Below are 21,491 nucleotides of genomic sequence, written 5' to 3'. Positions count from 1 at the left end.
GTCTGATGAAAATGACATTTGGGCAGAAAAATCATACACTCATAATCTTGAAGTCTACAAAGAATGGATTGTTTGCAAATCATTGGCTTTTAGCTATAGAAGAACCCCAATTAATTGACTATGGTCTGTAAGAGCATTTCGCATCCTTACATAAACCAATGCTAGCTAGCTACTTCTAAGCACTTAGCCTCAGCCTGATTTCATTTGAGTTGATCCTCTTGAAAACAAGATGGCTACCTCTAACAAAGGGGAATCTCTTTTGACATCTCAGTCTTTCATGATGGTGTTGAATGGACAACTATTCCGTTTACCCAATGTTAATTGGCTTCCCATGATTGGACATGAGAATCTCACAGCAATCTAATTTACATTTGACTACTCAAGACGTATTAGCCAAAGGTAATCACTCCTATGACTTTAATAAAGAACATAATGTTAGACATCTACTATGGGGTTTTTGCATTTTTTGTGGCGCTCCCACCACCTGTTCTCCTTTCCGATCCACTTTTTAGTGGTCAGTGTCAGTGTTTTCCACATCCTCCCACTCTGCTATGAAAAGGGGCATGTTTTCCCTGGAATGGAAACTTTTACACAATTAATATTTGTCTTTTTCATTTTTTGGCGCTGGAAAGTGGTGGAGAGTAGATCAAAAGAAAATTGATCTAGTGGGATACAAACAGTTCACAGTTCTCCACCTGTGGAAGTTTGGGTGCTGATAATCTGGTGGACAATGTTGGCTACATCCTCCGACAGCTGAACAAATTTGTGGCACTCGGGACAGAAAATGGTCCCAGAGACGGAAAATAGACCCAGGGGCAGAAATATTATCTGCTAAGTGTTACAAAATTAAATATGTACCTATTTACCAACTGGTAAACAGAAACCAGTGGAGGTAATGACACTTTATATAAATATCCTCCAATATCTCTACATTACCAGTTATAGTTCATTGGGAGTTATTAGTGTTGGATAGAGAAGGACCACCGATCACAGTGACTGTTTTGGACCATATCACATGCTTTATTTCAGCAATCAAAATAATTAAAAACATCTCAATTTATTATACAATAACAAAACAGGTACAGATCCTTTGGTTTTTCAGTTCAAACCCCATGGCATCACTGTCTCGTTTTGGTTTGGACAAAAAGATGGAAAATGAAGAATGAAAAAAGAGAACGAGAAGGAGCAATGGTGAAGACAAAGAAGACAAAGCAAAACAAGAAGGTGAGAATTACACCAAGACAGACAGGACCTTATGACCTTGTGTTCACGGGAAAGGGGTTTAAAAGAGTTGGGAAAATGGAAAGACAGTAGCACCTTTAATTGGTGGGGGAGGGTTAGAGGAAAAATATGGGCAATAGATCCCTTCTATTGAATAGCACCAAACTGAAGCGATTGTGGAGAAGACCATCAAAGAAGCAGTGAGACCTTAGCACCAAATGAATGGGACATAACAGTGAGGTAGTCTCAGGAAATACAAAACACACATTAATACTCTACATTGCTCACCCTTCTAATACTGTAAGAGCCACCAATATCAAGATATTTTGTGGGACCTTCAGTATGACAAGGATGGCACATCATGGAGGAAGAACTTCAAGAATGATGGAGAAGAAGTGAAAGTAGACACTCACACCCAGAGAACAAAACTCAAGTCTTTCATGATTTCAAAACACTCTCCACACACCTTCAATTTTATTTTTTCATATTTATTTTTTTTGCCACCTGAACAAATGAAAAACAAAAAAAACATTTTCTTTTTCTTAAAAAAGGTGCATTACATGAAATGATCTTGTTTACTCCTCTTCTACTTTAGGATCATTGATCCAACTTTCTCCTCTCAAATCCGGGGACAGTCATAATTTCCTTTTTTTTCCAAAGGTATAACAACATGTTCAAGGTTCTGGGAAGGCCAATGTAAACAGGGGCACAGATATTGAGAAAGGTGATAATTCTCCATCCCGTGAACACAACATACACGGGCATGGTCTGTCCTTTGAGAGATGTTCTTCAAAGCATGACTATCTGTTTTTTCGTGTAATGCTTACGGAAACAAGAAAAGTTTTAGAGATGAGAGGAACATCAATTTCAAGTCCGCATGAGATATTCTCCTGTCCTGGAATTTGTGTTTTGTTTTTACACGAAGCAGACTGGTCCAATCTCAATTCCGAATTCCTGGTCTGCAGCTCCAATATCCATGGGTGCAACATCAGTGATGGGCAGGCGTGATGTCTTTGATGTCTTGTAATCAATAACGGTCTTACCCCATTGTCCTGTGTGTTGCTGTTGAAGAAACAATGATTATTAGCATCTAACTTTTACATAATACATTAGAAGTTAATAACATTTTCAGATTTGAGGTTCTCTACCAGTTTTTAGACCTTAACTTACCGTGCAGCCATCCTCTGTGACACTGTATGTGAAGCGGCTGTTGCCCTCTGCTCTGATCTCAATTTCGTTGGAGCCTTGAAGGAGCAGGGCCTTCTTCAAGTTGCCAGTTTCTTGGTCCATGTAAGCCACGCTGTTCTTGCAGTGGTAGGTGATGTTCTGGGAAGCTTCAGTGGCCATAAGGCGCAGGAAGGTAAGTTGGATAGAAACATCAGCTGGGTCAGATCCCTCACTGCCATATTCGAACTATGAGAAAATAAGATAGGGTTATTATGTAACCTATTTGGTCTTCAATAGGACATATTTGATAGTCCTGATTTAATCCATTCCATAATTTCTAGAGCTACCCATCCTGTTGAACTTTAATTACCTGGAATCCTTCACTCATTGTCTCTCCAAACCAGACATGTTTCTTCTCACGTGGGTTCTTGCTAGTGTACCAGTTCTTCTGTGGGATGGTGGATTGAGTAGGATACACGCAGGTCTCTCCAGTCTCCATGTTGCAGAAAACCTTGATGGCATCAAGAGTACATCCTTGGTTGGGGTCAATCCAGTATTCACCTGTGTAAAAGAGGAGTAATGACAATATGAAGTAAGGTCAGCAAAATATGGAATGGGTAAAGACAAATGTCTGTATCTTCAATTGCTTACCGCTCTTCCAGTCAGAGTGGCACATCTTCAGGTCACGGCAGGTGCGGGCTGGGTTCTTTCTGGTACCCTCAGGGCTGCGGATGTTCTCAATCTGTTTGCTCAGGCTCTTAAGGGTGGTGTCTACCTCCATGTCACGGTCACGCATCACATTGGCATCATCAGCACGATAGTGTCTATCAGATTTCTCTTGAGGAGGTTGGGGCATGAAGCTGAAGTCAAATCCACCGCTTGGGGGGCCAGGAGGACCTGGGGGACCAGGAGGTCCAGGGGGACCCTAGTATTTGTAATAGAAGTCAATAAAGTTTAGTCAAAGGAAAATGATGTCAACATCATAATTTGACTAGCCTACAAGTTAAAGAAAAAAGGATACTCACAGCAGGACCAACATCACCAGTACGACCACGTGGACCAGGAGGACCAACGGGACCAGGCAGACCATTAGCACCATCTTTACCAGGATTGCCAGAAGAGCCAGGGGGACCCTAGTATTGATAAAGCACAAAGTTAATTTTGAAATTTAGGCGTGTAGCATACATCATCTTAGCACAAATTATATTGTCTGTGCTAACAGAGAAGTGCAAAGAAAAAAAAATACTTACTCTTGGACCAGCAGGACCAGAAGCTCCAGATGGACCTTGTTCACCAGAATGACCCTGAAATAAAATGGGGTCTTTTTATATTTCAAGGTTTACAACTTGTGAGGAAGAAACTCCTCATTGAGATTCAACCTGTAGAATAGGTATAATTCAGTTACCACTGGCACTTACAGGGGGACCAGGTGGTCCGGGAAGACCATTGAATCCTCTGTGTCCCTTCATGCCTCTTTCTCCTTGTTCACCAGCTTCACCCTTGTCTCCACGTGGGCCTTGAAGTCCCTAAAAGCAGAAAATATATGGGTGATCAAGGAATGTATTAAAAGAGTGCTGAAAATAAGAACTAGTGGAGAAAGTCAGTCTACTTACAGCGGGGCCACGAGCACCAGAAGGACCAGCGGGGCCAGCAGGACCAGCGGGACCCTACAAAAGAAAAAGAGAAACAAAACCTGGGAGTTATCTAGCTGGACAACATATTAATATTATTTATGCAGATTGGTCAGTAACCTTTCTGATGTTGTGTGTAAGTAGTCTTCAAAAGACCCAATCTGAATTTATTATAGCGGAAACATCAGATTTAATGGTGGCCACTAGATGATCCATTGCCAAATAAATTCTCTCAGGTTTAGAAGTATAAATTGCAGCTTTGGTACCCCAGTGCTAGATCTGTAACATATCCCAACCCATGGTGTTCTATTTATTAAACAAGGTTGGCTTTAATAGGGAAGATTGTCTCTTGTCCCTCTCTTGTACCCCAGGGTTCAAGTGTCACTTCTGCATTACCTAAAACTACTCCTTCACTCATATCAAGCTGGTTATGCTCAGATATCTCTAAAGTTTATATGTAAAGTTTGCATCAGGTTGACAATGTTTATCTAACTGATGCAATAGACCAAACATGAAACCAGCATCAGCAATTCTTCATCATAGGTAGCTGTACCTGCATAACATAAAATTGATCAAAATGGATGATTTCAACGTAAATAATATTGATAATATTTGGAAAATAACTATACTTTTAGCCTATCAATAACGGAAAGAAGGTTTAGGCTGACAAACGCAGGCCTAAATAAGAATGCTTCCAGAATATTCCTAGATTGATTGTGCATCCTATGTCCAGTGTCACAGTAAACTTATGGCCAGATTGAATGATGCCTACTTCTCTCTTATTTGTATGTTCAATCTGATCTGAGGCTTACTTTCCAATAAGGGGCATACTCACAGTCTCACCACGATCACCACTCTTTCCAGCAGGGCCAGCTGGGCCGGGAGCACCAGGGGCACCAGGAGCGCCAGGAGGACCAGCAGGTCCGGACTCACCACGATCACCCTATGGAGAAAGAAGTAGTCATATTAAAGGACAGTTTTTATTAGATACAGTCAGTTGAATCAAATATTCCAATTTGGGTGGTCTTTACCTTAGGTCCAGCAGCACCATCACGACCAGGAGAACCCTCAGATCCAGGAGATCCCTACAAAAGAAGAACATTTGATATGTAAGGAAATGCTAATTCACAATCTGATCTTCTGCAGGAAGTTCATAAGCAATATATCATCACTTGGGTTCTTGGTTTAAAAACCACAGCTCTGAAGATGTAAAATGGCTTGTTCTTGTGGGTTGATTTTATGTTGTACTATACATTTTATTACTGATAACATCTGAATCTTTTTTAGGTATATTGACAAAGGAGGAGTTTGATGGGGCAGTGGTCACACTGGATGAGGAAAAATCAGCATAAAACTCAATGGATCTCAGGGTGCAGACATGCCTTCTAAATTCAAACTTCTCCTTACTGCCAAACTTCCAGTTAGAAGGAAAGGGTTCTCGGGACCCCTATTTATGTGATCAATAAGGTCTCAGATGTGTGGAACCCCAGTTATCAGACATCTATAGATGACAAATGTGTGGCAAAACCTTATAAATGTACTAATATAATAAAAGATTTACCTCACGACCAGGTTCACCAGGAGGTCCAGCAAGGCCAGGTGGGCCAGAAGGACCTGGGGGACCACGTTCACCACTTGGACCACCTGGGCCTTGTTTGCCAGGTTCACCCTAAAAGGTAAGATAGAAAAAAAACAAATTAGATAATACTACATGAAGATCAACGATGTGTATGTGTAAGTAATAATTCAACATATTCAAATCTATGGTGTGATGATTTTAGCCTTGTATTCTCATATATGTTATAATGAAGGACATAAAGATCTGTTATATTTTATCCAAATATCTTATATTATGTCCAAAATTTGATGTAAAATTATTTAACATAATGTAATTTACTGTATGTGTTGTGGTCAGTAACAAGTGGAATCAGCACCCATGTTGGGGCCTACCTGATGGTAAATGTAAATGATTGTGTCTCATTAAATTTGATACTCACAGTGGGTCCGGGAAGACCAGGGAAACCTCTTTCTCCTCTCTGTCCAGGAAGACCAACTGTACCACGGGTTCCAGCAATACCTTGAGGTCCAGGAATACCAGGGGGACCCTAAACATAACAATCAGATGTGCTTTAGGAATATATATTAAACAAATACTCCAGAGAATAAAACTCCAGAGGATATACATATATGTACTGCAAAGTAGGTGCACTGTAGGCCGAAAGCCTGCAGTATTTTTCAAGTACTCATGAAGGAATTCATTTTTATAAAGGGCTAAATGTATAATGAGGTGGATACTTACAGTAGGGCCATCGCTACCAGGAGAACCTTTTTCGCCAGAAGGTCCGGGAGGTCCAGCAGCTCCAGGTTCACCAGGACGTCCAGCAGGGCCAGTCTCACCACGGGGTCCTTTTTGTCCTTCCTTTCCAGCTGGGCCAGGTGGTCCTGGAGGTCCAGCATTTCCCTAAAGATGTAAAAGGTTGTTTTAAGTAAGTTGTTTTCCATGTAGAGTTGTATCTACTGTAAATAATAGTGTAGAGACCTACTCAAAAAAGTTACCATAAAATGGATAGTGCACTTGAATAACTCGATAAAAATGTGTACTAAGTACTTTTTGTATCTGGTTGGGTTGCAGGCAGCTTGGTGCTCTCTTTGTTACTGTTGTTTGGTGTTTAAAGTTCGGGTATCAATTTGTGGGCCTAGCCTAAATATTAGATTTGTGGTTCCTATCCATTTCTTTTGTCAATAGTACTTTGTTCACTACTTTTGTATCACTAAAGCTGTAGTATATAGTGTAGGTAAAATCTTTAGACATTAGCAGCATTGGTGCATTTCTTTCTATGTGTAATTGTGAGTGCACTTATGGCAAAAGATGGTACTTACAGAGGGGCCAGGGGGTCCAACACGTCCAGCAGCACCAGGGAAACCAGTAGCACCCTACAAAGGTGAAAACCAAGATTACATTGGCTCCTATATTCCAAAATATAGTTTTACAATTGAAGAAATCTTTGGGTCATTAAATAATTATCAATACATTTAGTAGCATATACTTACAGGAGGACCAGCAGCACCACGAGCACCTTTGGGACCAGGAGCACCAATTGCACCCTAAAAAAGAAGAGTAGATATATTGGCATGAATTTATAGATATTGGGAATAACAATAATTATATATAGAGGTTATAGAACTAGATGTAAACTTACAGCAGGGCCAGGAGCACCAGTGGGACCAGCAGGGCCTGGAGGACCAGCATCACCTTTGGGACCAGTATCTCCTTGTTCTCCCTTGGCACCAGGTTGACCATCAGCACCCTAAAGAGAGAGAAGGAAAGGTCAGTATGGGTAGTTGCTCTGTAATTTTTAAGTACTCATGGCTAATACTTTATAGGAAGTCCTATTTACTACAATAAGGTTTACTAAATTTATTTGGTATCGATTTCAAATAAATGGTCAAACTTTTAGATATAAATACTTATATAAATATATGTACAATGCTAAATATCAGATAGAATTGAGATCTATAATAGTAATCCTATAAATTATTTGAAGATTTTTAATTATTTGGTTTATTTAAAACTGTAGATTCTTGGTGAGTCTGTACTTATATTGGCATAATATAAGGACAACTCTCAAAAAATAAGGATATGTTTACCCACTGTTTGTAAAAGTTTCAGTTGAGCAATGTAAAATAAGTTGCTAATTGAAATTATAAAATTGTTATATGTGAGGGTCAAAATATAACAAGAATACTTACAGGAGGACCAGCAAATCCAGCAGGGCCAGGAGGACCAGGCTCACCACGCTCACCCTATAGAAGAGACAGGTAGACCATTGTCACAAGGTATTCCATGATTGATCCTGAAGATGGTAGTAGTAAACTTATTTTTCTAAAAGATACTTACGGGAGCACCACGGGCACCAGTGGGGCCAGCAGTACCAGCGGGGCCAGCTTCACCCTGTAAAGAAGGATAATTGACTGTTATCGATGGTGAATACTGGAAAAGTACTGTATAACCATGGCCAACTACATGCTTGAGCCTAATGGACAAGGGCTTAAGGGACAACAATATTCAAAGAATTCCACCAGAGGATAAATGGCATGGGGAAGAAAAAAGACTTTATGCCCAGCTAAGGCTGCTCATGCAAAAAAGAATTATTTATGGTGCAACTTTTTGTATGCATTTTATTTAGTAAATATTTAACATCACAAGCATTCAAAAAATATCAATTCTGGCCATATAATTTTCTGCATATGGGCTGGGGACCCTCTTTTGAATGTGTAAAGGTATGTCCACATGGTGCATACTGTAGTATATCCACAAAGGCTGCATACAGTTTTTTTGCTACAAAATTTAGAAAAATTTTACAAGTAGGAGCAAATTAGATAAAATTGAAACAAAATTTAATCCACATGCTGCCAAAACACCTGCCAAAAAGTTGATCTATGGTGTGGATCTTGCAGAGCATTAAGGTAAATTTGCAGGACATTTGGTCCAATATTGCTGTGAATTTCGCATATAGTGTGGTTTTTTTTGAAACTGTGTATTTAATTGTGGGAAAATTGAGGGCATTACTCCTGCATAGACACAACCCAAATGTAACACTTGTTCATTGGGAGAGGTCTAGGTGAAAAATCTATGAGATGACCACCCACATTGAAAAGTGGTGTGCACCTGGGGTTTGGTCCTCCCAAAAATATGCACAGTTTGCATATTGGAAATCAAATTTGACTTGGATAAAATGGATGCACCAAATGATCCTTTGGAGAGGTTTCATTGTAGTTGAAATTCACTTACTTTGTCACCAGGAGCACCAGATGGTCCAGGTGGACCAATTGGGCCAGTCAGACCTCTAGCTCCATCTTTACCAGGGGCACCATCGCTTCCTTTAGGTCCTTGATCACCCTGTAAGAAGGAAGATAGATTTAATAATTGAATATAATGTAAAGTTTATACTAAGAATACTGAAAAAAACATATAGAAAAGAGAATTGTAGAGGATTGTAGAAGGATCACGTGGATTAAGACACCATTAAATACAATTTAGATCCATAATCTATTAAACCATATGTTGCCACTTACTCTGTCTCCCTTAGAACCAGGCAGACCAGCGGCACCACGCTCACCGGGCATTCCTTGAAGACCAGGGGGTCCTTGGCCACCAGGGGAACCTGGAGCACCAGCTTCACCCTATTATAATAAAAATATAAGAAAACATAAGGAAATCAACATAACAGTTCATTATAATTCTGTAATACTGGCTAAAAGATCCTTATGTAACAACATAAAATGGTCTATTTATAAATATTTGATCTTTTTTTTTAATTTAGTCTATTATATCAATTTTATCTTTAAAGGTTTTTACCTAACATAATGTATTAAATACATTTCATATCTGTATGTAAAGCTCTGCTATTTTTCTTTTATCCAAAATCAAAGAACAGGCCTCCAAGGATACAATGTCCCCCCTTAATTTGCATCTATGTGCAGGTAAACTCACCTTAGCACCATCGTTACCAGGAGCACCATTAGAACCACGGGGTCCCTGAGGGCCAGGAGGACCTTGGGCACCACGTTCACCAGGGAAACCTCTTTCACCCTAAATGAGATAAAAGTAGTAAGTCAATTGTCAATTTTAACTCCTGAGCAGGTACTTACACTAATAATGGTTTATTGTCTAAGTACAAAGTACAGTATGTTACTAAGGTCTGTACTAAGGTCCTGATATTGAAGAATAGTAATATCAATCCTTAGAGGAAGCAGTAGCTTATTTGCACTTCAATACAGCACCCTACTATTGTAGACCAACCTTCGTTTACAAAGAAAGTGGTAGAGAGGGAATGTTTATTGGACATTACTAAATCAATGTCTAAAGACATGATACTTACTCTGGGGCCAGAAGGACCAGGGGGACCAACATCTCCAGGAACACCCTATGATGAAAAAGACAATGTTAATATAATGATATCAACATAATTATTTTAGGTATAGTCCAAATTGCTTTGCATAAAGCAAAAAGTTCCATTCATCCTAGACATAAATCCTCACCTGTTCACCGGGTTTGCCGCTCTCGCCAGGGGCACCTGGAGATCCGGGAAGACCCTATGAAATGAAAAATAATATTTTAATATTGTGGTTTTTGTTGTGAAAGGTTACAATAGTTAAGTTTCTTTTCAAGCATGGATGCTAATATCTGAATATTAATTTCCAGGACTATTACTCCTATTATGAGTGTATGGTAATGCCAGCATATCAGGACTACTGAAAGTGGCCACAACATGATTACCATCCAAGACAGAGGACAAATGCAATGTATGCACAATGCTCTTATGTAGGGCTGAGAATATCATCTGTGGGCCTAGATACAAGACCTGGAAATTAAGGACAATTAGCAGCCATGTTCTGTGCAAAAGGACTTACTTGGAATCCAGGGGGACCAGCGGGACCTTGTTCTCCTCTTTCACCAGCAGGGCCCTAAAAAGGATTACAGATAATGGTTACATCTGGTTGAAAATCCATAATAGTAGTGAACATTGGTGGAAAATGATAATACTTACAGCAGGGCCAGGGGGACCTTGAGCACCAACTTCACCATCTTTGCCAGCAGCACCCTAAAAGAGGTAGAACAAACAAGTGTTATTGAAGATGCAAGCATGGATATCAACCTACTCTTCAGATAACTACTTGGTAAAGCCTTACTGCTGAGTTATGCTGTTGGTATCTGGTGTGGATGATTAGCGGCCTATAATACAATTACTTAAGAATTCCTAGAGCTTGATACAGGGATATGTGAATGAAACTCTATAAAGATGGTTATGGTCTTGAGCTTTACATAATGTTGTAAACCTTATGATCTGATTCTTATGATCTGGCTCCTTAGGTTTTTAGGTTGTCAGAATGTAAAGTTTAGGTCATCTGAAATACTTACAACTGGACCTGGGGGACCAGCAACTCCTCTCTCACCAGACTTTCCAGGCTCACCCTATGGAGGATAGAGAATATGATTAAACATTTTATACAAAATTGGGAAGATTTGTGAAGAAACGCAATAACAATTTTAAAATACTTACAGCGGCACCTTTTGGTCCAGGGAATCCCATGACACCAGATTGGCCTCTAGCACCAGGGGGGCCAGGAGGTCCAGGGCGGCCATCTTGACCAGGGGCACCCTATGTCATGGTGGGAAATTAAAAATCAAAAGTTAGAATGCAAATCTAAGTGAAGTATAGCTAAGATCAATGGAAGGTAAAGAAGACAACTTACAGCGGGACCAGTCTTGCCATCAGGGCCAGGGCTACCAGGGCTACCAGTCAGACCCTAAGAAGGCAGAAAAGAAAGAAAGATTTAAAGTTGTATTCTACAGATAAACTGAGATCTATAAGTCTGCTTGCTTAATATTATGTAAGAAGCCTTTTTTGGCTTTTTGTGTTTTGTCCTGGGATAATCTCTCACCTTAGCACCGGGAAGACCGGGCTCACCAGGGCGGCCACTCTCACCAGGGGATCCCTTGGGACCAGCAGCGCCAACGGGACCACGTTCACCAGGGGGACCCTAAAATAGAGAAATAATCAATGTTAAAATTGAGAGTTGGCAACCCAGAGCCTTAGAGGTGTCAATACCAAGTCCATTGGGAAAAAGTCATGTATACAATCGGTGGCATTACACCTTATTCAGTTGAAAAGTAGTTGTGGATAGTCAGCAGTCATTTAAGTCTTATATTTCTAGCTTTTTGGGCCAATAAATTAAACTACTATGCCATCATTAAGTCCATGGAGTCTCACCTTGGGTCCAGAAGCACCATCGGAACCGGGGAAACCACGGCTACCAGGGGCACCCTATAAGAGAAAGTGACATGGTCAAATAAAGAAATTCTTTCATGGAGGGATAGAAACAAAATAGAAAGTCTGATGACAGGAAAATAAAAATTGAATTTTATATATATTTTGTAAAGCATGGCCTAAAATTCAGCAACATCTCAAACCAATCATTTATTACTAGAGTAAACTGACACCCATTCTATCTTGTATTTATATGTTAAAACTAATTACATCATAATGAGTGAAGAAGATAATCTCATCTCCATAGACAACAGTACTACAGTAGGTCATAATTATTTAGGCTTTCACTGATGTTGGGCAAGTCCTTTTATAATTTAATTTCATAGAATTTCATTTTAATATTTCAAGGCCTCTTGTTCTTCAATGATGGCTGCCATTTTGTGGGCAGGGCCAAAATGTTCTACATGAAGACAGGAAGTAGAAAAAAGAGATGACATCACTGGTTTACCTACATGATGTAACCTCTATGTAACACTGCATTCCTTAAATTGCTACCCTGAGAACTCTCTTATTAGAGAGATCTTATTTCTATAACAAAGCACTCAATAACTTCAGACCTCTCTTAACAAGGTGACTGGAAAGTGTTCCCTGACCTTATACAATTTGGTCAACAATATATTGTGGAATATCAAGTCAAGGATCCAATGTTATACCTGTTCTGATGCATTTTGAAATATACTGTTTATTAGGAAAGTGAATACTGTATTGGTATGGGATGTTAATCCCTTTAAACATTAAATATTCACATGTGTGTGACTTTTTTAGTCATACACTTTATGTAGGCCTTCCATAAGTAAGATGATATGTAAAGTACATGAAATGAGAAGATGGAATGTAAAATGGTCAGTATTTGTTGACCACAGTATATAATTTGGACTTTTTGGGTAACTTACACGTTCGCCAGCAGGTCCGGGAGGTCCAGAAGGTCCAGGTTCTCCACGGGATCCTCTCTTTCCTTCTTCACCAGGGGGACCTGGGGGTCCGGAAACTCCAGCAGGGCCCTGCAGAAGATTTAAAAAGTGAGCCTTCTGCTTCCACCTTAATCAGATGGTTTCATTTGAAAAGGTATAAGTGAAGATGATACTTACAGGTTCTCCTTTAGCACCGGGCTCACCCTTGTTTCCAGGGGCACCAGGCTCACCCTACAATAGAGATAAAGCAATATGTAAGACTATGTTTAACATAATCTTCCTAGGTCTTATGCTACACAGAATTAGAGATCATCTTCAGTATTGATCTACTAACTCTACTTGTAATTTATACACAGACAATCATAGTGGTTGGCCATGTGTATAACTAATGCAATTGTGTATTTCGGACTATGTTTTTAGAAGAATGGTCATATATTGTTAGTGTTATACTTACATTGTTGCCTTTAGGACCAGGAGCACCACCAGGGCCCTGAGGTCCAGGAGCACCACGGGCACCAGGGAAACCAGGAGCACCAGCAATACCAGGAGCACCCTATATTATGTTAAAAAATAAAGCAACATATTAGGGATTGCAGTAACATATTTAGAACATGTAGATAAGATGGAAAGTGCTGAGTGAATAGTTTTGTGGTCAGATTGTTCAGAGAAACAGAGGTTAAACTGAGAAAATAGACAGATCATAATGGATACTTACAGTGGCACCCTTGGCACCAGGTTGACCATCAGTACCAGGGTTTCCCTAAAATAAAGAACATATCAGTAAATGGTGTTGTTAGGGAGATAAGTCTAAAATCCTGAATTTGAAGGTTCCTCAGACACTTACAGATGGGCCAGGAGAACCAGCAGGGCCGGGAGCACCAGGTTCACCACGAGCACCTTGGGGACCATCAGGACCACGAGATCCTTGGGGACCAGCATCACCCTGAATGGTAAAGAATATGGGTCATTGTGAAGCATAAACTATATCATCATTCTAAGATGTGGATTAAGTGACCAGGAGTTTCTCCACCTAGCATGTATTGATAGATATTAAGGGCGTTGACTTGCTTTAGTTCTAGAAGTATATTATTCTGTTCAGATATTTATGTCTTACCTATCTACAGCTACTATGTTAAACATGAATACAATTCAGAAAATATTGTTGTGTTATCTGCAGGTGTATAAAATCTTACCTTGGGACCAACACCACCGGGGAATCCAGGAGGTCCACTTGGGCCAGTGGGGCCCTAAAACACAGGAAATAGAAATGGTAAGTCAAGGTAGACATTTGCTTCCATTTCAAATACGGAAAATGTGAAATATTGATAGCTTCTAATGACTAGACCCAGACAGATCTACTGTATTAAAACAGGTGAATACATCATATATCAACTATCATAAGATTTGTAAAAGCACATATCCTAGAAATTCATAGTAATCCAAGGCTACTTACAGGGGGACCAGCAGCACCAGGAGAGCCATCATTACCACGAGCACCCTAAAGGGCAAAAGGAGATGCTTATCTTTAATACCATTAAGATGATTCTTCAGTAAGCCATGAAGGTTTGGTAAAGACCAAATTTACTTACAGCAGGGCCAGGGGGACCGGGACGACCTCTCTCACCAGGGAGACCACGAGGACCCTAATCAACAAAGATCAGAATAGCATCATGAATGATATCACAAATTGTCCTAAATAGACAAAACCCATCATAGACAACCTTTGTTATTCTGATGTTCTTTATTTTTACCACAACATTTTTATCCTATGTAGAATTTGGACAAAAGAGCAACCTTATGCCATAAGTGAAATATAACATAAATATATACTAGAAATGTACACACTTATTTTATCACCTAAAGCAAATTTGCTTTATTTACCTAATAATCTAGGTTGTGTTGTACTCACAACTATAACACTATTAATGTCCATTATCTTAGAATTATTACTCACCACTTGTCCAGGGGCACCATTCTCACCAGCGGCACCAGGTTCTCCCTAAAACAGACAGATTACAAGACATTAGGATCATCAAATTGAATATTTTGGTAATTTAGCTATTACCCATGATAGGATATAAGCGAAGACCTACCTTGGGACCAGCAGGACCAGTGTCACCCTTGGCACCATCAAGACCATTGAAACCCTATGTATGGAGAAGAAGAATGGCATAAGACTTTGCACCCTTAAGGCTTACTAAAAATGGATGATGTTTTCATGCTGAACTCACTCTGTGTCCCTTCATTCCTGGAAGACCAGCAGTTCCTGGAAGACCACGGGCACCCTAGAATTTAATGAAGAAAATATTAGGTACAGAAGAGGTACTATCACTGATAATACAAAGTCACACAAGTCTTAGTGGTGTGTTCACTGCCATTGAATAATGCCCACCAAAGTCACTACTTGAATTTCATTCAAGTGTCATTACAGCCTGTCCCTGGTTTATGTTCAAGATAGGTTCTTTTGGTTTGTACTTAAGTGGAATTTGTATGTAAGTCGGGACAGCTATATTTTTTTGTCCCAGTGACAATTGGATTTTCAAAATTTTGTGCTGTCACAGGAAAAATGATTATAACTAAAGTAAAGCATTCAGAGAGCTTCACCAGAGGTCACAGTTGGCTGAGAGGTCAGTCTGTAAGTAGGGGGTTGTCTGTAAGTTGGGTGTCCTTAAGTCAGGGAACACCTCTACTTTAGAGCAAAGAATACATTTATTTCAGATGGTTGATTGCAGATAGCATCTTGTTATTTCCATTGACTCTTAATCTTATTGATTTCCTTAAGGACCGCATTAAAAGGGTTGTAATAATCTTACCTGTGGGCCTGGGGGTCCACGTTCACCAGGGCGGCCAGGTTTGCCAGCTTCACCCTATTGGAAAATGAAGCAGATTATTAATAAAGGAAATCAAAATGTGAACAATAGATACAGTTTTGTGCTCATCATTGGCTGTATACAAGGTTTGTTGGAATTTATTGTTGTATCCATGGCCTTATTCTAGAGTGTAGGGTATATACAAAATGTTAATATTTGGAACATTACAAGGTAACTCTGTACCAATGTGCCAAGACCTAGCCCTACTTTAGTTCTTTAAGCACTACACCACTACCTCATCTCTAGTAAATGCCATTATAGTTTTAGAAAATGTTCTGTTGGCGGCCTCCATAATATTATTAGTTCTCTATATGGGCTTCCAATTGCATACAGATACTTACATCTTCACCGTTCTTTCCTGGGGGTCCTGAGGGTCCACGGGGTCCCATAGCACCCTGAAAAAGATGATATGTTCGTTTAAACAAATATTTTTGGGCACAACTCTTATATTAAAGCACTAGTATAGCCTGTCCTGATGCTGGGGTTTCCTATGAATCTAATAGTCAGCTAAATATAATGGTATGGGGTTTACCAAGTTGTCTATAGCAAGGGCTCATTGTCAGGTTGGGTTTCATTTTTAAAAATAAAAAAAATATGCTGCAAATAAGATCTAAAATTATATGTGGATAATATATGGTTCCGATTGTATAACCAATGGCTACTAAACTGCTGGGTCTAGGGCCTCACTGACAGTGGGAGAAGAAGGCCTAAACTATAATTGAGTAACTTGCTAAAGGCCATTGTGTATAAAATAGGGAATTCAATTTGTAGAAGTCTTTAGGCCTGTAGCCTTTTTTCATTGAAATGCTACTACCTCCATATTTAAAGGTGCAGCAAGTAGCAGGTTATAGAAGGAATTGCATTTTGACATTGTCTGAGGCCTAGTACATGGGGCATATTGGATATCATTGGAAATGGCATTTTCACTTTTTCCAAATCCAATTTACAAGTTTTGCTTCAGAAATATTGTGTCTAGTCTAAATGGTAGAAAGATACTTACAGTGGCACCAGGTTCACCGGGTTCACCAGGGGGTCCTTGAAATCCTTGAGGTCCCTGTAAAGGTAAAAGAAAGGTATGGTAAGATAACATTTACTATATGTCTTGCTCAAAGAGCGGGGTGATAAGTGGTCTAAACGTAATGTGTAGCCAGATTCTGAAGATACTTACAGGTGAGCCAGATGGGCCAGGGGGACCACGAGGACCCATTGGACCCTAAGATGAAACAATAAGGAGAGGAGTTTAGTTTGGATCTGAAATGACAGAACCTAGAGGAGGAATTCTCGATAATATTAAGTTACACAACATTAGAGCTACCTTTACTATGATGTGACCATAGCAACCATTGTAAAGAATCATATCTCTCGATTGTACCAACTGAGAAATGCTAAGAAATCAAGTAACATCTTACCATTGGACCGGGCATAGAGACACCAGCAGATTTCTCATCAAAACCATAAGACATTTGAGGAGCGAAGTTCTGTAAAGAAGGAAAGAAAGATGCCTCTGTTAGATATGGACATTATCCTACAATAGTAGAGGTAAAACATGTAAAATCAGGTGAAACACTTACTCCGCCAAGGCCAGGTGGACCAGGGGGGCCTGGGGGTCCTGGAACTCCAGGGTTTCCGGGAATGCCATCTCTGCCAGGTATGCCAGGTGGTCCCTTTAGCAAAGACAAAATTAAATGTTACTAGAAGGTATTAAGGTATCACTCTCTACACATAAGAACCATGAAGTAATTACTGATAGTTATAGTCTCATAAAGTCTGGAATGTCTTAAGGTACAAGTCTGGACAGAGTGAAGTAACTGATAGAAATTCTAAGCTGTGGTTTTTTGTTTCTTTAAAAAAATAAGACTTTTTAAGGGCAAAGTTCAGAATCCTGCAGGTGAGGACCTGTTGAAGGTTCTATAGCCTTGACATAAAGTACATCTGTCAACTGTTTTATATAGAAGGTTGTAAGATATGACCAACTGTGAGATCATGGCCTAAACTTTGGCACTTACCCTCTCTCCCTGTAGGCCAGTCTCTCCCTTGGGCCCCTAGTGATGAAAAAGAGATAATGTTGAGGAAATTTGAATGTAAATCTAGAAGAGTTAATATATACAAAATGATCCATGAGATGTACCCAAAAACATTACTCACCTCAACTTGAGACTGAGTATCTGTTGGATAGAGAGAAAGAGAGAGAAAAAAAATCAGTTTATCCACACACATGTGAGTTTGTGAGTTGCTTGGATGATCATATCATTTCTATGTTGCTTCTAATCTATTAGATGCTTCCACAAAAAAATCAATATGGCGTCATATGTTCTAATATCTACTAATCTTCAAGGCCTACAATGGCTACAACCTTATACAACAAAGCACTGAAAGAGAATGTTGATATTTATTGCTTACAGGAAGTGTCGGGGCAAATTGGGCAACATTCTCCGAATGGGATTTCGGGGTTTTCGCAGGGAATCTCTTCACAGATCACTTCATCGCAAAGTACGTTTCCGTTGTCGCATACGCAGATCTGGCAGGGTTCGGGTTTCCATACATCTCTATCACTATACCTATTGCCTTCATGGGTGCATTCAGAATAGGTGGCTGCAAAGATATAATTGGAGGGATTCATTAGATCATTTAGAATCAATACTAGAAATTGCCCGCAATGGGACCAGTAATTCAGTATGGAATCCCACCTGTAAGGAAGCAAATCCCTTCTAGCAACCATGAAAATCAACATTCACATTAACCTGCCAGGGCTACATGGAATGGGTTAAAGTGCAGGGAGAGCACAGCTGGGTTTTTTCAACAACATCTGGTTTAAAAGCAAGGAACATGAGCAAAAAAGTTATCATCTGGTTCCCATCAACCAGGCACAGTGACAAGGGTGGAAGCTGCCAAAAATACTAAGAGTGGGAGGAAGGAGAACAAAATATTTGGAAGGGATTTGTGTTTTCCAGGCTAGGGTCTCTTCCAAACCAATGTACATCAAAAGTGCTCAGGCTCCATGAGGGACAAAAGAGGGGGAATAATGTGGAGGAGAAGGGGGAGGAGGAATAATGGAATCTGAGAAGGTGGAAATGTTCTGGGTGGGAGCAGCGGCTGGTGGGGAGATCCTGTGCTGGAGGCGGAACCTGCGGCCTTCGAGCAGATGGAGATGTACAGGATGGGGCATGTTCAGGTACAAGTGGAATGTTAATAGGTGCTAGCAACCATCATCTCACAAGGACAGAAGTGTCATATTCACATCTTTCGCCTCAAGCTATAATAAGCTTCCTAAAATTCTTTTACAAATTCAAATTATTTTATTAATACATTATACATTATAATAAATAATACATTTTGTAATGCAGAAATGTAAAACAAAAGACTCAAAAGCACCATGCAGGTGTTAAAGAATAGGTACTGAACTTTTTTTTGTACCACACCCATTCATGTCATTGCTTTACATCACAGCACCGCTAGGGGGCAGTGATTCACTGTTGTCTTTAAACAATTATAAAACTTAAAAATAAGATAAAATTAGACTTTATTTGTTAATCTGTATCAGAATTAAAATGAAATTAGAATAACTAAAGAAGTGGCAATAGTAATGTTATAAACCCTTACGACTTGTGGCCAAGGACAATAGGTTTTGCACATTGCCTGGAGTTCCTCTAGTGGCCACTAGGTGGCAGCAGTGTAGCAGCTTGGACCAGTATGGTAAGTTAGCATCCTGATGCTGGAGTTCTGAAGTTATGTCTAGACTTTTATATACTGGAAGCTGTTAACATTCCCAGATGAATCACTCCTTACCATGTTTTATTATTCAGACCCCCCCCTTTCTCACATGATGAGTTTAACAGAATGTAATGAAAACCACATGCAACTTTCTATCCCTCAAGCCCAATTTCCAAGCACACACTCATGAGATAATATGTTTTCAATAGAAACAATGCATTAACTCATACAGGAAAAGAGGATAAAGAGGAATCCCACCCCTAAGTTTACATAGGTCCTTCCCATCACCTTCACATTTAACCCATCAAGTACATACATGCATTAAACACAATTTCTTTTTAAAACTTCCAAATTTATTAGTAAGCATTTTTACCCACATGCATAGAAAAGCCCCATGTAGCTCTGTGAGAGTTGTAGAACTACAACTCCCAGTATTGCATCAGGTTTGAAAGTATCTGCAGAGCAACAGGTTGCTTCCACATTATCTACATCTACAAGTGGACATTTCAGGTGCACCCATCCTTGCAGATGTAGGTGCCCATCCATGACCTGCACAGGTAATAGTGTTGTACTCACCATCATCTTCTCCTTGACATTTTGCTGCTAGGATGGTCGCTGCTATTACCAGCAGTAATCGTGTATCCACAAAGCTGAACATGTCTAGATATTAGACATGTAGACTCTCTGTGGTCCTGCCTAGATCTTCTTAGGTCCTAGTCATACAGGGGTAGGTTTAGTGGTATATCTCCAGTGCAGACCCCAGCAGAAACTTCCTACTGTGTCCCAGCTGGACAGGGTCCCCTTTTATATCTATCCTCCACTTTGAGAGGTGGGGTCCTGGGATCTTGCACTCTCTATCCTTTTTTTTAAGGTTGGAACATTGGTCCAGCCCTTTAACCAATACCAATCTCATACACAGACTCCTAAGAAAAAAAAGCACTTCAAACAAAGGCAGCTCCTCCCTGTGCAGAAGCCTGAGGAGTCTTATTCTAGCTTCGTCTTTCTTAGGAGACAAGATACTTTGTCTTTTACATTGAACTTAATTACTGTATTAGATCTGGGGTCCCCTTATACTATTATTCTCTGTGCTTTCTAGTAGTAGCATCATCCTATCCTGAACCCCCTTATGATGTTCCAAATTCTTGAGGTCAATCTATTGTTTTCCATGGCAAAGTAGAAGTTTATTCATAGCAGGGCTGAGTTGCTTAGATGTAGAAGTAATGAGTTTAGTTATTCCACGTAGCATTAGATTTTATTTCATTTAGAATAAGAAGTTACATAGCAAACCCAGCTCTGCTACATCTGCAAATGGGGATATAGTTTCCATTGCAGGTACATTATGTTCAAAAACTTCAATGTATAACAATCTGTACCTGTATATGATGAGTTAAAAAGAATTTATGAATTTTTATTTAGAATATGATTGTAATAATTTTGTGTACATTTTAATTATTTTTTCCATTTGCTACCAATATTAACTAATATATATATATACATATATATATATAGAAAATACAATGAAGAGATAAAATATACATTGTAACCTTAAATTAATTGTAGTAGTGTTGAGTTTGACAGAAGTAGCAAAGCTTAGTTTGTCATTTGGCACACCAGAGCATTCCCATAAGAACACAGGTGAACCTTTAAGGCAGGGACCAAGTGACCAGGTCAGCTCTGCGCCATTTGTCTGCAATTATTATTTATTATCTATTAAATGTGCTGTTTTAAGACAATCCATAAGAAGTCTTACTTTTTCCTCTCTATTTTTGGCAGTGGCTCACATTTGTTTCTGTTTAAAAAGAGCCACGTTGGATGCTTAAAAATGATATATGAAATATGTCATTTGCTTTCTACAGGCAGCAATTATAGGGAGCAGTGAGTGTTTACCCGCCAGTGACTGCTCAATGAACCGTCCTCGTTGCTGGACAATGATATAGAATGAAACGGCTTTTTTTGTAGGGTATTTTATATATTTTTTATTTGGGTATATTCAGTTTTGGATGGGTTTTGGGTTTGTGGCTTTGGTTTATACATAATGCATGAGGAAAATGCCTGCCTGCCTGTGGTTTTCCCTGGCAAAATCAGCTGTTCATTGGGGGTCAGAACTTGGAAGTTGTGGTAATCATCTCAATATTAGGGGGGTTGTCT

General features: G+C 39.6%; 1 protein-coding gene across 1 annotated transcript; it reads right to left on the bottom strand.

The window, feature by feature from the left end:
* Window positions 1–997: 997 nt before the first annotated feature.
* Window positions 998–20,135, bottom strand: COL1A1 (collagen type I alpha 1 chain). The gene is made up of 51 exons (XM_072111287.1): window positions 19,920–20,135; window positions 18,033–18,224; window positions 17,778–17,797; window positions 17,639–17,674; window positions 17,204–17,296; window positions 17,042–17,110; window positions 16,801–16,845; window positions 16,633–16,686; window positions 15,974–16,027; window positions 15,576–15,629; window positions 14,994–15,047; window positions 14,856–14,909; window positions 14,717–14,761; window positions 14,352–14,405; window positions 14,216–14,260; window positions 13,956–14,009; window positions 13,607–13,705; window positions 13,478–13,522; window positions 13,217–13,315; window positions 12,940–12,993; window positions 12,745–12,852; window positions 11,795–11,848; window positions 11,466–11,564; window positions 11,277–11,330; window positions 11,084–11,182; window positions 10,942–10,995; window positions 10,571–10,624; window positions 10,434–10,487; window positions 10,062–10,115; window positions 9,902–9,946; window positions 9,514–9,612; window positions 9,096–9,203; window positions 8,812–8,919; window positions 7,918–7,971; window positions 7,770–7,823; window positions 7,220–7,327; window positions 7,071–7,124; window positions 6,900–6,953; window positions 6,319–6,480; window positions 6,017–6,124; window positions 5,581–5,688; window positions 5,051–5,104; window positions 4,855–4,962; window positions 4,002–4,055; window positions 3,807–3,914; window positions 3,639–3,692; window positions 3,414–3,521; window positions 3,040–3,313; window positions 2,759–2,949; window positions 2,392–2,634; window positions 998–2,283 (listed from the first exon to the last, which is right to left on the bottom strand). The coding sequence occupies exons 1-51, from the start codon at window positions 19,999–20,001 to the stop codon at window positions 2,137–2,139; spliced, it is 4,335 nt and encodes a 1,444-aa protein (XP_071967388.1). The 5' UTR covers window positions 20,002–20,135; the 3' UTR covers window positions 998–2,136.
* Window positions 20,136–21,491: the final 1,356 nt, after the last annotated feature.

The sequence above is a fragment of the Engystomops pustulosus genome, chromosome 6 (genome assembly GCF_040894005.1).
Source record: "Engystomops pustulosus chromosome 6, aEngPut4.maternal, whole genome shotgun sequence".
Classification (NCBI taxonomy): Eukaryota; Metazoa; Chordata; class Amphibia; order Anura; family Leptodactylidae; genus Engystomops; species Engystomops pustulosus.
The sequence above is the reverse complement of the archived record's forward strand: the minus strand, read 5'-3'. Positions and strand labels throughout refer to the sequence as shown.